The 16579-nt window shown below is 44.9% G+C and overlaps 1 protein-coding gene across 3 annotated transcripts; it reads right to left on the reverse strand.

The window, feature by feature from the left end:
- Positions 1-2301: 2301 nt before the first annotated feature.
- Positions 2302-16563, reverse strand: RNLS (renalase, FAD dependent amine oxidase). Of its 3 annotated transcripts, none has more exons than XM_032949645.2 (7): positions 16261-16563; positions 15185-15290; positions 12504-12649; positions 10955-11107; positions 8598-8771; positions 7314-7489; positions 2302-3520 (listed from the first exon to the last, which is right to left on the reverse strand). In XM_032949645.2, exons 1-7 carry the CDS (start codon positions 16376-16378, stop codon positions 3347-3349), a joined length of 1047 nt encoding a protein of 348 aa, XP_032805536.1. In that variant the 5' UTR covers positions 16379-16563; the 3' UTR covers positions 2302-3346. The 3 variants fall into 3 exon arrangements, with proteins under 3 accessions (XP_032805536.1, XP_032805535.1, XP_032805537.1); XM_032949644.2 differs by having other exon boundaries at positions 10955-11113; positions 16261-16558; XM_032949646.2 differs by lacking the exon at positions 16261-16563 and adding an exon at positions 15942-16079 and having other exon boundaries at positions 10955-11113.
- Between the last annotated feature and the right edge of the window lie 16 nt (positions 16564-16579).

A 16579-nucleotide genomic window follows, 5' to 3' on the forward strand; every position in this document is an offset into this window, starting at 1 on the left:
TGAGAAAGGCTATTCCTAGAGCTGGGGGTGGGGGGGGAGAGACGATGGGAGGGAATTCCAAAGTGGTGGAGTGCGAGGGAAATAAGCAGAAAGGGCAATGTGGTGAGTGGGTGAGCGTCTGAGTGTTCCCGTGACCTGCAGTGTGGTGAGTGGGTGAGTGTCTGAGTGTTCCCGTGACCTGCAGCGTGGTGAGTGGGTGAGTGGCTGAGTGTTCCCGTGACCTGCAGTGTGGTGAGTGGGTGAGTGTCTGAGTGTTCCTGTGACCTGCAGTGTGGTGAGTGGGTGAGTGGCTGAGTGTTCCCGTGACCTGCAGTGTGGTGAGTGGGTGAGTGTCTGAGTGTTACCGTGACCTGCAGTGTGGTGAGTTGGTGAGTGGCTGAGTGTTCCCGTGACCTGCAGTGTGGTGAGTGGGTGAGTGTTCCCGTGACCTGCAGTGTGGTGAGTGGGTGAGTGTCTGAGTGTTACCGTGACCTGCAGTGTGGTGAGTGGCTGAGTGTTCCCGTGACCTGCAGTGTGGTGAGTGGGTGAGTGTCTGAGTGTTCCCGTGACCTGCAGTGTGGTGAGTGGGTGAGTGTCTGAGTGTTCCCGTGACCTGCAGCGTGGTGAGTGGGTGAGTGGCTGAGTGTTACCGTGACCTGCAGCGTGGTGAGTGGGTGAGTGGCTGAGTGTTACCGTGACCTACAGTGTGGTGAGTGGGTGAGTGTCTGAGTGTTACCGTGACCTGCAGTGTGGTGAGTGGGTGAGTGTCTGAGTGTTCCTGTGACCTACAGTGTGGTGAGTGGGTGAGTGTCTGAGTGTTACCGTTACCTGCAGTGTGGTGAGTGAGTGTCTGAGTGTTACCGTGACCTGCAGTGTGGTGAGTGGGTGAGTGTCTGAGTGTTCCCGTGACCTGCAGTGTGGTGAGTGGGTGAGTGTCTGAGTGTTACCGTGACCTGCAGTGTGGTGAGTGGGTGAGTGTCTGAGTGTTACCGTGACCTGTAGTGTGGTGAGTGGGTGAGTGGCTGAGTGTTCCCGTGACCTGCAGTGTGGTGAGTGGGTGAGTGTCTGAGTGTTCCCGTGACCTGCAGTGTGGTGAGTGGGTGAGTGTTCCCGTGACCTGCAGTGTGGTGAGTGGGTGTCTGAGTGTTCCTGTGACCTACAGTGTGGTGAGTGGGTGAGTGGCTGAGTGTTCCCGTGACCTGCAGTGTGGTGAGTGGGTGAGTGTCTGAGTGTTACCGTGACCTGCAGTGTGGTGAGTGGGTGAGTGTCTGAGTGTTACCGTGACCTGCAGTGTGGTGGGTGAGTGGCTGAGTGTTCCCGTGACCTGCAGTGTGGTGAGCTAAGAAGATCTTGAATCGGGTTTCATCAATAAATAAAAAGCTGTAAAATCGAGGAGGGGCTGTACCCTGGTTCGCCAGAAGGTAGTGCAGCAAGTGGACTAATTGTCATCTGTTTCCATCTGTGCGGGGATAGAGTGTTGTTGCCCCCTTGTGAGCATGGGTTGTCTCCAGGTGTGCTGGTTTCCTCCCACACTTATAAACTCACCATTGTCTGAAAAAAGTAAACACGCAATGCAGGCCTTCCGAAAAAAGAGTCCATGACTTAGTGTGGCTTTCCTGGATAATAAAAGTACATCTTACAATAAATGTATAAGTTATTCTTAAGTCATTATATATTAATATAATATGGAGGACATCTCATGGTCTCTTAAAGAAGATGTCATCTGCCACGAGAAGACTATAAAACAGTAATCGACTTATGGAGGTATTGGCCCGTCACCGCTATGTATTTATTTAAAGTAATTATTATTTGTCGACTCTTCCACAAGAGAGCCACGCCACCCCTGAAGGTCTGGAAATCTGGGCCATAGCATCCAGGGACTGGACAGGCAGTACGCCACAGGCAGACCAACTCTTGTGCTCCTCTATATATAGTGTAGAGTGTAGCGATCGAGTATTAACTGGGGACTGCACTAGTTGTCGTTTTGTGTATGTGTGTCTGTTTGCCAGCCACCCATAGTTATATAATGTGGAGTGTCTGAACCACTTCTCTCTCGGGCCTCTGTGAGTGGCAACGATGTCCACTTTGGTACCAAACTCAACGTCCAGCTTACACGAGTACATCACGTTTCACTATCCCTACCAATCATAACCACGTGCCCCTTAACAAGCAAGCATGCCTTACTTTATCATAACCTTGTTAAATTCACGAAACGTATAAACTCTGTATCTATCACGGCTTTAATGGTGCTTTATGTTGCTAACCGCTTGATGGCTTGGCCCTTTGGCTCTGTGCTTAGCAACCTTGTTTATAACAAAAATATCAGGTTCAAGTTTATTTTGTGTAACCAGGTAAGAGATGAATATACAATGGTCTCATTTGCAAGAAGGACCTGGGTCACCAAAATGACAAAAACAAAGTACAGCAATTAAAGCAAATAGAAATCACAGCAAAAACTAGCACGAGAAATTCAGTAAGTCTACTTGGCACAGCACTCATACAATCAGGATCTTTACTTCAAGTGTGCCAACCTTGTTCAAACCTTACTGGTCATCTGATTATCTTCAAATTTCAAATCATGCAATTTTTGCCTTATTTTCATTTAAGTGATATTACCATCATCACCACTGATTATCGCGGTTGGCTACGTACAGTGTGAAAGAAGTTCAACATACATATACATACATAACCCAGCTATGACGAGGGTTTGCTTACTCACGTTTTAAAGCTACCGAGGAACCCGGGTTGGCAATGGAAACCTTGCCAATATTGATGACATTGGAAACCACACAGGCATTCACTAAGGCTCAAGCCAAGGCGCAATGGCAGGCGGTGGGTAAGATTCCGATGCTGTTGACCTCATATATTCTCATCACCCTATGGTGAGATTATGATTTTCCAGTGCCGCTGCTCTGCTGTGGATACCACTGGCATCTGAGGCTGCCCTGCTTTCCGTAGATCTACACAAGGCTCCCACGGTTGTATAGCCGTGCGACATTGGCCACTACCTTCAGGAGATCCTGCTCATCACATTGCGTGTCTACCATGATGACGATGGACGTTAAGATTTGGGAAAGGTAATACATGCAAGGCATTTGTGAAATGTGCAAGAACGCACAAACGTACCATTTTCGTTAATAAAAAAATCAGGCTGAACCACCTTATTGTTTCATAAAATGATTATTTTCTTTGCTGGATGCCTAAAAATGTTTTAATATATTATGGCATTAAATGCACAATTTTAGCTTCTCTTGTATTGCCGTCATCAAAAAAGCAGAAGTTGTTCCAGCAATGGTTTCCATGACGTTGTGCCAGAGAATAAATTGCGTCTGACATCTCTTAATGGAAAACATCAGCATGTGGGTATTTAATGTCCAGACTTTCCATCTAAAAATATAGATTTAAAAGCATCAACGGCCGAGAGCGCTGACTTGACACAGCCATCAAAGTTGGAATGAGTGAATCCGTCTCCTGCACACAGAATGAGAGGCTCCGCACTCAGAACCATATGTCCTGTGCTCCCACCAACGGGCCTGGTCACCTGAAACACATCAACAATACAATGCTCATTAGATTGTGAAGCGTATTCTCCTCAATCACGCTGGCGATTATTTTGTGTCAGCAAAGCATGGTACCTCTGCCACTAACGGAATGCATAGGGACATACGTCTTCACACGTCAAAACAAACAAAGCTGGGACTACGTTACAATGTGAAGGTGATTCATAATTTATTCTTTGCGTGGGATCGCGTGAGTAAAATGTGTCGTAAACTCTCCCCCACCCGACACAGCCGATTAATGAAATTGTCACGGGAACAAACTTGTATGCCATGGAACACCACCAATAATGTTGGAGAGCGATCCACACACATTTAACAATTTGGTACGTTTCCTGTTACAACCAGCATCATCAGGCAGATGTCAGAATTTTGAAGTGTTTTTTTTTTTACCGTGATAAAGGTTGAGACGAATACTGCTTAAAGCACAACAAATTCATATTTTGTTATTGACTGTGTACTGCAATGTGTACTATAATACCCTCGCGAACTACGTCAATAACTTATAACAGATAAATGCAGACAACTAACGCTACCGCTACCATAATGTTACAGTGAGGGAAACAAGTATTTGATCCCCTGCTGATTTTGTACGTTTGCCCACTGACAAAGAAATGATCTTCTTTGGTTCTTTCGGTAAAGTCACGTAGAATGAGAATAAAATAATAAATTGATAAAATAAAATAACACAATAATATTCTCACGACGTTTTGGCCACAACACAAGCGGCCTTCATCAGGTGAAGGGACGAGACTGTCTGGTAGGACAGCGCTGTCCTACCAGACAGTTTCTGTCAGTCTCTGTCTGGTAGGACAGCGCTGTCCTACCAGAGAGTCTCGTCCCTTCACCTGATGAAGGCCACTTGTGTTGTGGCCGAAACGTCGTGAGAATATTATTGTGTTATTTTATTTTATCAATTTATTTTATTCTCATTCTACGTGACTTTACCGAAAGAACCAAAGAAGATGAATCCTTGCAGTCACGAAAGCTTTAAATCGAAAAGAAATGATCGGTCTATAATTTTAATGGTAGGTTTATTTGAACAGTGAGAGACAGAATAACAACAACAAAATCCTGAAAAACACATGTCAAAAATGTTATGAATTGATTTGCATTTTAATGAGGGAAATAAGTATTTGACCCCCTCTAAATCAGAAAGATTTCTGGCTCCCAGGTGTCTTTTATACAGGTAACGAGCTGAGATTAGGAGCACACTCTTAAAGGGAGTGCTCCTAATCTCAGCTTGTTACCTGTATAAAAGACACCTGTCCACGGAAACAATCAATCAATCAGATTCCAAACTCTCCACCATGGCGAAGACCAAAGAGCTCTCCAAGGATGTCAGGGACAAGATTGTAGACCTACACAAGGCTGGAATGGGCTACAAGACCATTGCCAAGCAGCTTGGTGAGAAGGTGACAACAGTTGGTGCGATTATTCGCAAATGGAAGAAACACAAAAGAACTGTCAATCTCCCTCGGCCTGGGGCTTCATGCAAGATCTCACCTCGTGGAGTTGCAATGATCATGAGAACGGTGAGGAATCAGCCCAGAACTACACGGGAGGATCTTGTCCAGGGGCGGAGCCAGGGGGGGTGACAGGGGTGACATTCTGCGTAGAAGTGTACGACACTAGGTCTGGCGGACTCCGTGCAACTGCATTGTCAGAGTGTGTCGCCAACCGATGGCGTCTAGTTCAACAGCCTGACTCTCTAATCATTCTTGAAATTAAAATTTGTTGAATGTCACCCCGGCCTGAAATCCAGCTCCGCCCCTGATCTTGTCAATGATCTCAAGGCAGCTGGAACCATAGTCACCATGAAAACAATTGGTAACACACTACGCCGTGAATAACTGAAATCCTGCAGCGCCCGCAAGGTCCCCCTGCTCAAGAAAGCACATATACATGTCCGTCTGAAGTTTGCCAATGAACATTTGAAAGATTCAGAGGACAACTGGATGAAAGTGTTGTGGTCAAATGAGACCAAAATGGAGCTCTTTGGCATAAATTCAACTCGCCATGTTTGGAGGAGGAGGAATGCTGCCTATGACCCCAAGAACACCATCACCACCATAAAACATGGAGGTGGAAACATTATGCTTTGGGAGTGTTTTTCTGCTAAGGGGACAGGACAACTTCACCGCATCAAGAGGACGATGGACGGGGCCATGTACCGTCAAATTTTGGGTGAGAACCTCCTTCCCTCAGCCAGGGCATTGAAAATGGGTCGTGGATGGGTATTCCAGCATGACAATGATCCAAAACACACGGCCAAGGCAACAAAGGAGTGGCTCAAGAAGAAGCACATTAAGGTCCTGGAGTGGCCTAGCCAGTCTCCAGACCTTAATCCCATAGAAAATATGTGGAGGGAGCTGAAGGTTCGAGTTGCCAAACGTCAGCCTCGAAACCTTAATGACTTGGAGAAGATCTGCAAAGAGGAGTGGGACAAAATCCCTCCTGAGATGTGTGCAAACCTGGTGGCCAACTACAAGAAACGTCTGACCTCTGTGCCTGCCAACAAGGGTTCTGCCACCAAGTACTAAGTCATGTTTTGCAGAGGGGTCAAATACTTATTTCCCTAATTAAAATGCAAATCAATTTATAACATTTTTGACATGCGTTTTTCTGGATTTTTTTGTTGTTATTCTGTCTCTCACTGTTCAAATAAACCTACCATTAAAATTATAGACTGATCATTTTTTTGTCAGTGGGCAAACGTACAAAATCAGCAGGGGATCAAATACTTTTTTCCCTCACTGTATAAGGTGCTCTTAAATTTGACGGCAGTGAGAGTTGTTAAGGGTGTTGATTCATTCTCTTAATCTTGTACTACCAAAACAATGTCGAGTATCACTTTGCAAGAAGATACAACGTTCAACTTTATCCAACCACTTTCCCCAATATCGCTAATTTTAATTTGACATGACGTGAGACATGTTGTGGGGATAACTCCGTAGAGCGCGCAACGGTTCCACCAACTGTGCGCGCAAGCGCATCAGTCCGGCACCTGATTCGTCCCAACTCCCTGGGGTGGGGAGCTCATGTTGGCATCGCGACGCTCCCGCAAAACCTCCCAAGACCTGCTGCCGCGTCGCCATTGGCTGCCACCAACTGAGAAAACCACATGAGGTCCACCCGTTCGGTCTGGCAGAACCGAGTGCGACTGTCGTAACTAAACAAATCGTTTGGCGATGTTGATTCTGCATTGGCCATGGTGCATGAGCGCGATTAACACCAAACAAATTCATCAACAACACTACGGCCCTAAAGGGGAAAGACATGCACACAATTGCCAATGTTTCAGGCAATGGCCCTTCTTCATTGCACATTGATAGTGGCCATGGAGATGGCATGAATAATAGTTGGAAAACTGCACTATACATCATGGGGGCCTGCTATAAATTACATTTCAAAATTGTTTCCAGATGAACAGTGATATTTACACAAAGGATCTGTTTTGTGTTAGTGTCATGCCACATCTTATCCAACGCATGAACAACTCCACCACAACTTTATATATCAATACAATCCTATTTATGTAATGATAGTATGTATCCATGTAACTCCTTCCTTTTCCCCATCCATTATAACCCGTATTTATGGTATTATTGTAGATTTTATTTAAAATTCCAGTTATTGTTCACATTCATTTTTGTTTGACCGTCAACTTGTAATTTTTTATACCATTTTTTTTTTTAGAAATACAAACGCCAAGCGGATGAAAAAAATGACCAGCAGCCATTGCGTCCTCCTCTGAAGAGTGCAACACTGGCCTACCTGGGAATAGCGCCACTTGTGGCACTTGCCATAGGCATGCTGAGGCAGCCCGGGCAGGAGCCTGTTCAGTTCTGCCAGAATGAAGGGCTGCACCACATTCACATCTTCATCCACGTGCTTTTGCCCAAATGCCACACTTGTGTGGACCACCAGAGAAGGGCCCACTGAATCACATTCTGCGAGAAGCATTGCACATGCAGGGAGCATAGGGCACACAGCCAATAGTGACGTTCACTTCACGACCATTGTAACAGGGCAGTGCTGAAAACAGTGAAATGTAGAGATGGTATTTTTCACGGTATGCACCATTAACCCAATACTCAACCTCTGAACATTCCTCATTCAAAGGAAAAATCAGATCAGACATGAGATTTGAAATACATGTCAGCACAGAGCTACCGTGTACACAGCAGAACCTACCATCACACTCTTAACTCATTTGTTTTATGATCAGGTTGTGCTTAATTGGCAAACATGATAGTACATTTAATTGCCAATAAAACATGTGGGACATTAAAATAGCCTCTGATTGTTATTCATTTCCCTCATCCACACCCCCCGTTGCCCTGCACTAGAGTTCAAGGTAGAGCTTTCCACAGAAGCACCACTCACAACCTCCTCCTCTCGACACAAAGGACCAATACGGCCGCTTGCCTGGCTTGCAAGCGACACTGAGCATGACTCGGCGCCTCATTTTCACGGCAATTTATTTCCATGAAATATTGTGCACGTGATGCAGTGCATTATTATTAAATTGAAAATTAGGATATATATCATACATTTGTTGGAGATGTAAATTACAATGATATAAACTGTTTAGAAACTCTGAAATTGGCCACAATTACTTAAGGCAAACCGGAATCTTTGCGGAGCGATTCTGGGAAAGTGGATCGTGATAATGAAAGCAGCACGGCAATGCGCTGCGAGGGAACGGGTTTGGATCAGTGCGTACTAACCGCTGTGACATATGCATAGGAAACAACGTCATAAAAAAAAAGGAAATAAAAAAACTGAAAAGCATGCAGAGAAGCAAGGAGAGCCGCATACTCAAGAGTTACATCGGACTAAGCTGTTCTAATTTCAATACGTGCAAATGTAAACCTGTAGATGTTTACCTAAAGAGAAGACTATATAGCAGAGAGATTCTTCAGCTGGCACGTTATGCAGTGAATGTTTCATAGGTTACAGTGATGCCATGGTTGATTGTTGCACTAATTTACACACATTATGCGATGCCTTGTGATTATATTGTATTTTTTTTTAACTCAAAGCAACATTCCTGACCTTGACTTCGTTTCTTTTTGTTGACAGCGATGTAACGTATGACGGAGTTGTCCGAGACATATTTGGCAGTCCAGGGGAATTCAAAGTCAGCATCAGAATTATAGAAAAGGCCCAGCGCAAACCGCGAGGAATAAGTGGCCATCTCCAGGGCTCTGCGTTGATCTGCATTCAGCACTGACAACACCGTTTTACAAAGCACCATTAGTTAGCACACTACAGCGAACACATGCATTGAGATTATTTACATAAATTTTCTGCTATAAATGTCCAAATGATAAGCCACTTTGTTGAGCTATCATTTGTGGCCAGGTCACTTCTGAAAAATAAGTGAATACCTCAGTGGACTGTCTGATAGGATGGTGGATGGTTTAGTTTTATTTTTTTATTTAAAGCTTTCTTGACTGCAGGGATGCATATTCTTGGTTCTTTCAGTAAAGTCACGTAGAAGGGCAACAAAATAATAAAAATATAAAACAATAAAATTCTCACGACGTTTCGACTGCAACACAAGCAATCATCATCAGGTGTGAAAACCACAACAAGAAAATTTGAAAAAAAAAATTCAAATGTTCTTGTTGTGGTTTTCACACCTGACGATGATTGCTTGTGTTGCAGTCGAAACGTCGTGAGAATTTTATTGTTTTATATTTTTATTATTTTATTGTTTCCCTTCTACGTGACTTTAGTTTTATTTGTTTGTGTTTGGGTGATTTGTTGACCTTTCTTGTACTTCATAAACCTATCATGTGTTTGTATTGTTTGTTGTTGTAACGTTCTTACCCGCCGCGACTGAACATCTCCACAAAAGAGCTTTATAGCTCATTGTATTCCTCCAGTATAAATACATATTCTGATTCTGATATTCTGAACACAAGTGTGCATTCAAAGTTGATCATCTGCACTACATCGTAATCTTTCGATTTAAAGCTTTCGTGACTGCAAGGATTCATATTCTTGGTTCTTTCGGTAAAGTCACGTAGAAGGATAAATAATAAAATAAATGTGCTTTTTTATTTTTTATTTTATTATTTCTCTTCGACGTGACTTTACTGAAAGCACCAAGAATATACATCATAATCATTATCATCCATGGTAAATCTACTGCTGGATGGAGGCCTCCCCAAGCCATCGCCACCTCTCGCGATCTTGCGATGTAATAATCCACCCAGCATCTGCACGTAAATTATTTCACTGCTCCATCTCAATTAAGGCCGAATCAATCGGGGGGGGGGGGGGGCAAGACCAGTTCAGATAATCACCACTTATGTTAGCTGTGGCCAGGAATCGAACTCAGCTTGATGGGTTCTTAGCAACAGTGTTCTAACCACTCTGCAACCACTCCACACAAATAACTGCACATTAGGGATGCGTTTTGGATTTTAGAAAATGGAATTCACATTTAAAGGGAAAGTTATAATTTTTGTACGAATTTTTCAGATCATTTACATTGTATAAAAACTGAATGTGGCTCCGTGCTAACAAGTGACATCACCCAATGCCACCACAGTTTACGGGAAAAGCATGAAAGTAACAAAATACAAGTGCTGTCATGTCATGTGACGTCATACTTTTGGATCAATATGGAAGTACATTTTCTTGGTATTATCCAAAATTTAATATCTAGGTACGATTTTAGTATTTTTCAGACAACAGAAATCAGGAACACATCCCTGGTGTGGGGTGCATGGTATGTAGTCAATGATGTGGGTTAGGGCTTGCTCGATGTAAAAAACCATCTTACCATTTGGACACATACTCAAACTATCTTGTATTTGATGAGAAAAAAAAATGACATACGGTTTACCCCTAGATTTTACATAACTTCTGTGTATAATATACGTCCCTCTCAGAAGACAGGTAATCTAATAACAGATGTACACTTTTGTATTACATTTTTTTAAACCACGTAAAGCCACCTTAAGAGAAGTACGCTAATCATACATTGTGAATACATTGCAGTGTAATAGATTGCATGCCTCCCTTCCCCGGCCTTTGAAAAATATTTCCTTGATGTAAGACATCCCCTCCTTGCACGTGATTAGCGAAACCCGCGCGATCTGGTCCTTGATTTCTGATATGCACAACATCCCTGTATGTGTGCTTCATGGACTTGTTGTGACCTGGTTCTTCAGAGTTGATGTGCATCATCTGCCAGTGTTATTTGAATGGTACATGAGTTGGACGTTGCTTTCCTTGAATGTGTTTCATACTCAGTGTCTGCGCTGTTATGATTTATTTGCTGTAATTTTTTTTCACCAAGGTTCTCTGCGGGTCATTCTTGTAAAACAGCTCACGGCTGAAGTTTTCTTACCTGTGTAAAATAATCTAATCAAATGGAGTACAACCGAGATACGTACTGGCCTGCAGGTTGCCCTGCAGCTGCAGGATTTGTGGGATAGGCATGGTGAGGATGAGAGCATCGAAGCAGGCCGACGAGCCGTCCCGATTCTCTACCGTCACCACCCCATCACCGAGATGGACTCGCTGCACGTGGTGGTTATACAGCACCTCTGCTCCTGCCAACACGCAGTGAGATGGCAAGGAAATTATCAGATGCCAAGGCATTAAATAGCCCTAAAGTAATCCCCATCATCAGTTAGCAGTGTATATTTGAACCTTATTGGCGACTCCATCCCACCGCGCACATAAACGCCACGACCCACCAGAAATCAATCCTCTCGTTCTTCACCAAGCACCCGTCGTTGCCAAAATTGCTGTAGTCATAAGCAAAACTTTAAAACTTTTATTAGCGCATCGTGTAGAGCTCGTCGAGAGGAATGGATTGCCATATCGTTCACCTTCAACAGACATAAAATGACGTCGCAACGCAGTTTATGCGAGAGCCGGGGGCTTATGGGATCCCGGGGTCCCGCCATAAGGTTCATTTATCAGTCTATAAAAATACTTGATGTTTGTGATTATGTACACGTTTTCTCATCAATGTAACAATATTTTTCGTGGAATTAGCATGCGATGCTGTTTTATGGATCTCAGCATAATTGATGTTTTTTTGGCTGTGCTGTATAGGTCTGCAATGTGTCTTCAGGTTACACCGCACGTAGTTTGGCAAGATTGTTTTCTCAGCACGTGAAGCGAAATGTCAACAATCATGCTAAACAAGTCGCAGTACAACCTGAAAATGCATCGGAGAGATATGGATTAACATCACCTAGGTAAAAATCACGCGGAAACCACCCGATAGTGTCGTATCTCGGAAGCTAAGCAGAATTTTAATCTAGATGGTGCGTTTCATGGGTGACCCCCAACATCCATATAAATAGGTGTTTGTAGGCTGTTGCGGGGCATCGAGGTCGCCATCTCCTGATTTTCCAGGGTATTGCAGAATAGTTAATTATATATTCATTCCCAACTGTATTCCATCTGTACAGGTGTAAAGTGTTGCCCCCCTCAGACATATGGGTTTTCTCCAGGGACTCTGGTTTCCTCCCACATGTAGAAATGCTCATGAATGGAGTTGGAAAAACTCCCCAATATAAAACCACAGAGCTTGGGCAATTGCTGGGGCAGGTTCTGACTGCCTTCCCACTTGTCTGTGCTTCTAGATTTGAAGCTTTCGTGACTGCAAGGATCCATACTCTTTGGTTCTATTCGGTAAAGTCACGTAGGTAAAAAATAAAACAACAAAAAATCACGACGTTTCGGCCACAACACAAGTGGCCTTCATCAGGTGAAGGGACCGTACTGTCCAGAGGACAGCGTTGCTTTTCCGCACCTCTGATTCTTTGAATCTAGTGAAAACTCTGCGTGTTATAAATGTATAATTTAATATATATAAAGCCCCTCATCCTTTGTAACATGGTGTACATCAGAACTTCCCTCTGCCTCCCACCCTGTGCTAAGAGTCTGATAATGCGACTTTAAAATACAGCATTGTACAGCGGTTACCTGACTCCTGAAGATAGTATTTCACCAAAGAAGAAGTCCCTTCTGGAACAATGAAGTGCCGAATGTTCTCTTCATACTCCTTCATCCCGTCGACTTGTGATTGAAGGGGATATAGTATTCCCCTATCTAGGAGCTCCTCGTAAAACCTACAAAGAAAAGCACATGCTTTGATTATACATTTGAACCAGATATTTAAAGTGTACATTTTAATAATAATTCGCAATCTTTGCATGTACGGACGCTCACTTAAATGTATCATCAATTCAAAGCACCTTGCATCACAAAGGGTAACTGTGCCTGTGTGACACAAGGCGAACTCAGCACCTGGCTTGCAAGTGAACATTAGTCTTCCATTAGGGCAATGTTGGTACGTGTAATCCCAATTGAGTAATACATTTTTTCGGATATTTTGGACTGTGACGCTGGCACACAATTGCCTACTCCGCTATAATGACATCAGAGGAGCTTTAACGTCGACTGTGACGCACATTATGCATAATATTGAATGATGAATAGACCCGCAGGATTAACCATGGTAGGCAACCAGATTCGAACCGCGAACATTTGCAAGAAGTGGCGAACACTCTACCGCTTGGCAATGTCACTGCCTACATTTTACAAACAAAACTTTATCAATGCACATATTAGCATCCACATGCAAAACTAACATCATAAATCTCGCATCAATGGTATGCTCTTATTTATTAATGTTCTCAACGCAGCATTTATAAATATGTAGTGGAATAAATAGGCGCATGGGGGTAATTGGTGAGTTTGCGCGGGAGCAGGACAGTAGGGGGTCATATTGGGATGAGGAGGTAACGATTGGGCCAATTAAGCGGGGTGAGCCAAGGACGGCTGTGATTGGCTGGTGTGGTTGTCAGGGCTGGAGTGTGATTGGCTGGTGTGGTTGTCAGGGCTGGAGTGGCGTCTTGAAGTCTGGCGAGGTAACAGGCGCACGGGCACGCGGAGCGCCATTAGGACGCAGGTTAATTAATTGGGGTGTAATGAGAGCGGGGATAAATTGGGGAGACGTGAGGAGAAACAGGGAGTTGGAGTCGGGGGCTGGACGAGGCAGGACGTGGAGCAGCTGAAGTGGAGAGAGCACAGTGATAGCGGAGAGCGGAGAGCAGAGACGAAGCAGTTAGCAGTGGAGAGAGCACAGTGATAGCGGAGAGCGGAGAACAGAGACGAAGCAATTAGCAGTGGAGAGAGCACAGTGATAGCGGAGAGCAGAGACGAAGCAGTTAGCAGTGGAGAGAGCACGGTGATAGCAGAGAGCGGGGAGCAGGGACGAAGCAGTTAGCAGTGGAGAGAGCACGGTGATAGCGGAGAGCGGGGAGCAGGGACGAAGCAGCCAGCAGTAGAGAGAGCACGGTGATAGCGGAGAGCGAAGAGCAGAGACGAAGCAGTTAGCAGTGGAGAGAGCACGGTGATAGCGGAGAGCGGGGAGCAGGGACGAAGCAGCCAGCAGTAGAGAGAGCACGGTGATAGCGGAGAGCGGAGAGCAGAGACGAAGCAGTTAGCAGTGGAGAGAGCACGGTGATAGCGGAGAGCGGATAGCAGAGACGAAGCAGCCAGCAGTACAGAGAGCACGGTGATAGCAGAGAGCGGAGAGCAGAGACGAAGCAGTTAGCAGTGGAGAGAGCACGGTGAAAGCGGAGAGCGGAGAGCAGAGACGAAGCAACCAGCAGTGGAGAGAGCACAGAGACATCGGAGCTGACGGAGAAGCGGAGATTGGAGAGACAAAGGCGGCGAGCGAGTCGAGTGAGGCACGGCGAGCGAGCTGTGACAACAAGGGAACTGTGGAGCATTGAGGACATGTGGAGAACTGTAAATAAAGTGGTGTTGGAAGAAAGACAAAAGTTGTCCGAGTGAAATCAACCACTACAAATATATTCCGCATATAACATGAATGGAAAAATAGAAATCTGATGTATAATCGTCTAACCAATGTGCAGTGCAGAGTAGAGAACGTTCTGTATATATCCACGATGCTATCACTCCCAGTGTTTTGAAATTAGATTAATCAAATTTGGAGACTAAATTAGGGAACTATTGAAATATATAACGCATAGGCTTGAAATATCATCTAACGCGTGGGATAAAAACATCTGCAATAGCGCATTTCAGAGTAATAAAAGTATTCTACAATACAGTATGTCTAAAGTTTGTAAAGCATCTGGACACAGTGGCATGACCCTCACCCATGGCCTTGCCCATGTCTTGTATAACTGGAGACTAAATTCTACCGGCAAGGGCAAAACAATTGGTTTGTGAACCGAATCGTACCAATTCATAAAACAAACTGTGAAAGTAAATGGTTACGATTTTCTCAGTTTTTAAAATTATTTTACACGTAAAACCATAAAATAAATCATTACTCCATCGCATAATCGTCAAAGCGATTTCCTGCTCAAATGAGCAATTGTGGTGGTGATCACCGTTTAATTACAGCGCTGAGCCAGTGGTGGAAATTCCACATTCCGGTTGCAGGGGCAAATGCTATCCATAGGACAACCACTGGTGACTTACCCACAACGTGGTATTCACGTCATTGACCCCAGAGGGATCATGGGCTGACCAGGATATGAACTCGAAATCTTACTTTCGAAAGCCGCTCACTATATCACTGGGCCAGTGTGATGGTCGCTGTGATGTGGTGTGAAGGAATGGCATACTTCTCATGTTCCTGCCAATACGCTGGTGTGGCAGAAATGTATTGTGCGCCAAGGTCAGCTGAACAGGATTCATTGTTGGGGCTTCTACTTGTGCTCATTCTTCCACCTGCAAACCAAAACGTCCAAGTGTAGAGTATGGCGTTTAAGCGTGTTTGTACTTTCAGTATAAATAAAAAAAATACTTGTTCGAAGTTCAACTGTAATTCACTCAAAATCACTGTCACTTTATGGTTTATATCGCTCGAGCTGTTACACAAGACGCAATTAAATAATGCAATAAAGTACAGACGTGATGACGTCCATAACCACGATGCAGTCAATCCTTCCTAAAGTGTTTTGTAAAACAACTAAAACATCACACCTGTCAACCCTGTATCAGTGACTACCTTATTAGAGACCAATTCAGACCTTATTGGTCGCCCCGTGCCCTTATAAATCTCAAAGTTCATCCTACAAAGTTCCATCACAAGGGATAAACACAACACAAATAAAACAAACACTTTTTTATCTGCCCGTATTGAAACGGCTGTACGCCGTATGGACCTGGACATTTTTCATTTTTGTTTTCGTTGCTTCATGATAGTCAGCAATGAAATACAGGTACTTAAACATAAGCAACGATAATCACGATGTGTATGTTTTTTTTCTCTAAAAGGAACAATACTTTTAATATGCTTGGTTCTTTCGGTAAAGTCACGTAGAAGGGAAACAATAAAATAGTAAAAATATAAGATATAGAAAATATAATCGACAATACTTGTATTGTGAACGCCATCCATCGTGTTGGGCGGCATGTGGTCTCCATAGAAACGGGAGGGGGAATGTGGTCCCCATGGAGACGATAGGGCAAATGTGTTCGCCGTTGAAACGGAAGGGGTTATGTGGTCCCTATGGAGACGGGAGGGCGAATGTGGTCTCCATGGAGACGGGTGGGTTGAGGGCTGCGGTCTCCATGGAGACGGAAGGGGTCAAGTGGCCGCCATGGAGACGGGAGGGCGAATGTGGTCTCCATGGAGACGGGACGGGTGGGGGCTGCGGTCTCCATGGAGACGGGAGAGTGACCCCCATGCACACACCTGGACCCCGGGCCTTGTCCCACAGGCGCACCGCGCAGCCGCTCCCTCGCCTCGCGAGCAGCGCCGCGATAATGGCTCCCACAGGCCCCGCGCCTATCACGAGAACCCGCGCCGCCATCGCCACCAAGCACCACCACCTCCCACTCAGCCCGGGGTAGCAAGAGCCAGCGGAGTCGCGAGCCGCCACGCCCCTAAAAGCCCTTCACGAGCAGCGTGCGAAGGGCCGCGTTGGACCGCTCTGTCGGCGCGCCGCCGGCTTTTCTCACCCAACATGGACGGCTCCGCACCGCGCCCTCGTTCACTCCCCACGGGCGCTTTC

Source organism: Petromyzon marinus, chromosome 8 (assembly GCF_048934315.1).
Source record: "Petromyzon marinus isolate PM22_M1 ecotype Great Lakes invasive population chromosome 8, UKy_Petmar_22M1.pri1.0, whole genome shotgun sequence".
Taxonomy (NCBI): Eukaryota; Metazoa; Chordata; class Hyperoartia; order Petromyzontiformes; family Petromyzontidae; genus Petromyzon; species Petromyzon marinus.

Excerpts from the sequence above, each read along its gene's own strand:
- RNLS (XM_032949644.2), bottom strand. The coding sequence starts at position 16,378 with ATGGCGGCGCGGGTTCTCGTGATAGGCGCGGGGCCTGTGGGAGCCATT. Across the intron at positions 15,291-16,260 it reads GGACAAGGCCCGGGGTCCAG|GTGGAAGAATGAGCACAAGT; the intron begins GTGTGTGCATGG and ends TTTGGTTTGCAG. Across the intron at positions 12,650-15,184 it reads TATTGGCAGGAACATGAGAA|GTTTTACGAGGAGCTCCTAG; the intron begins GTATGCCATTCC and ends TTTTCTTTGTAG.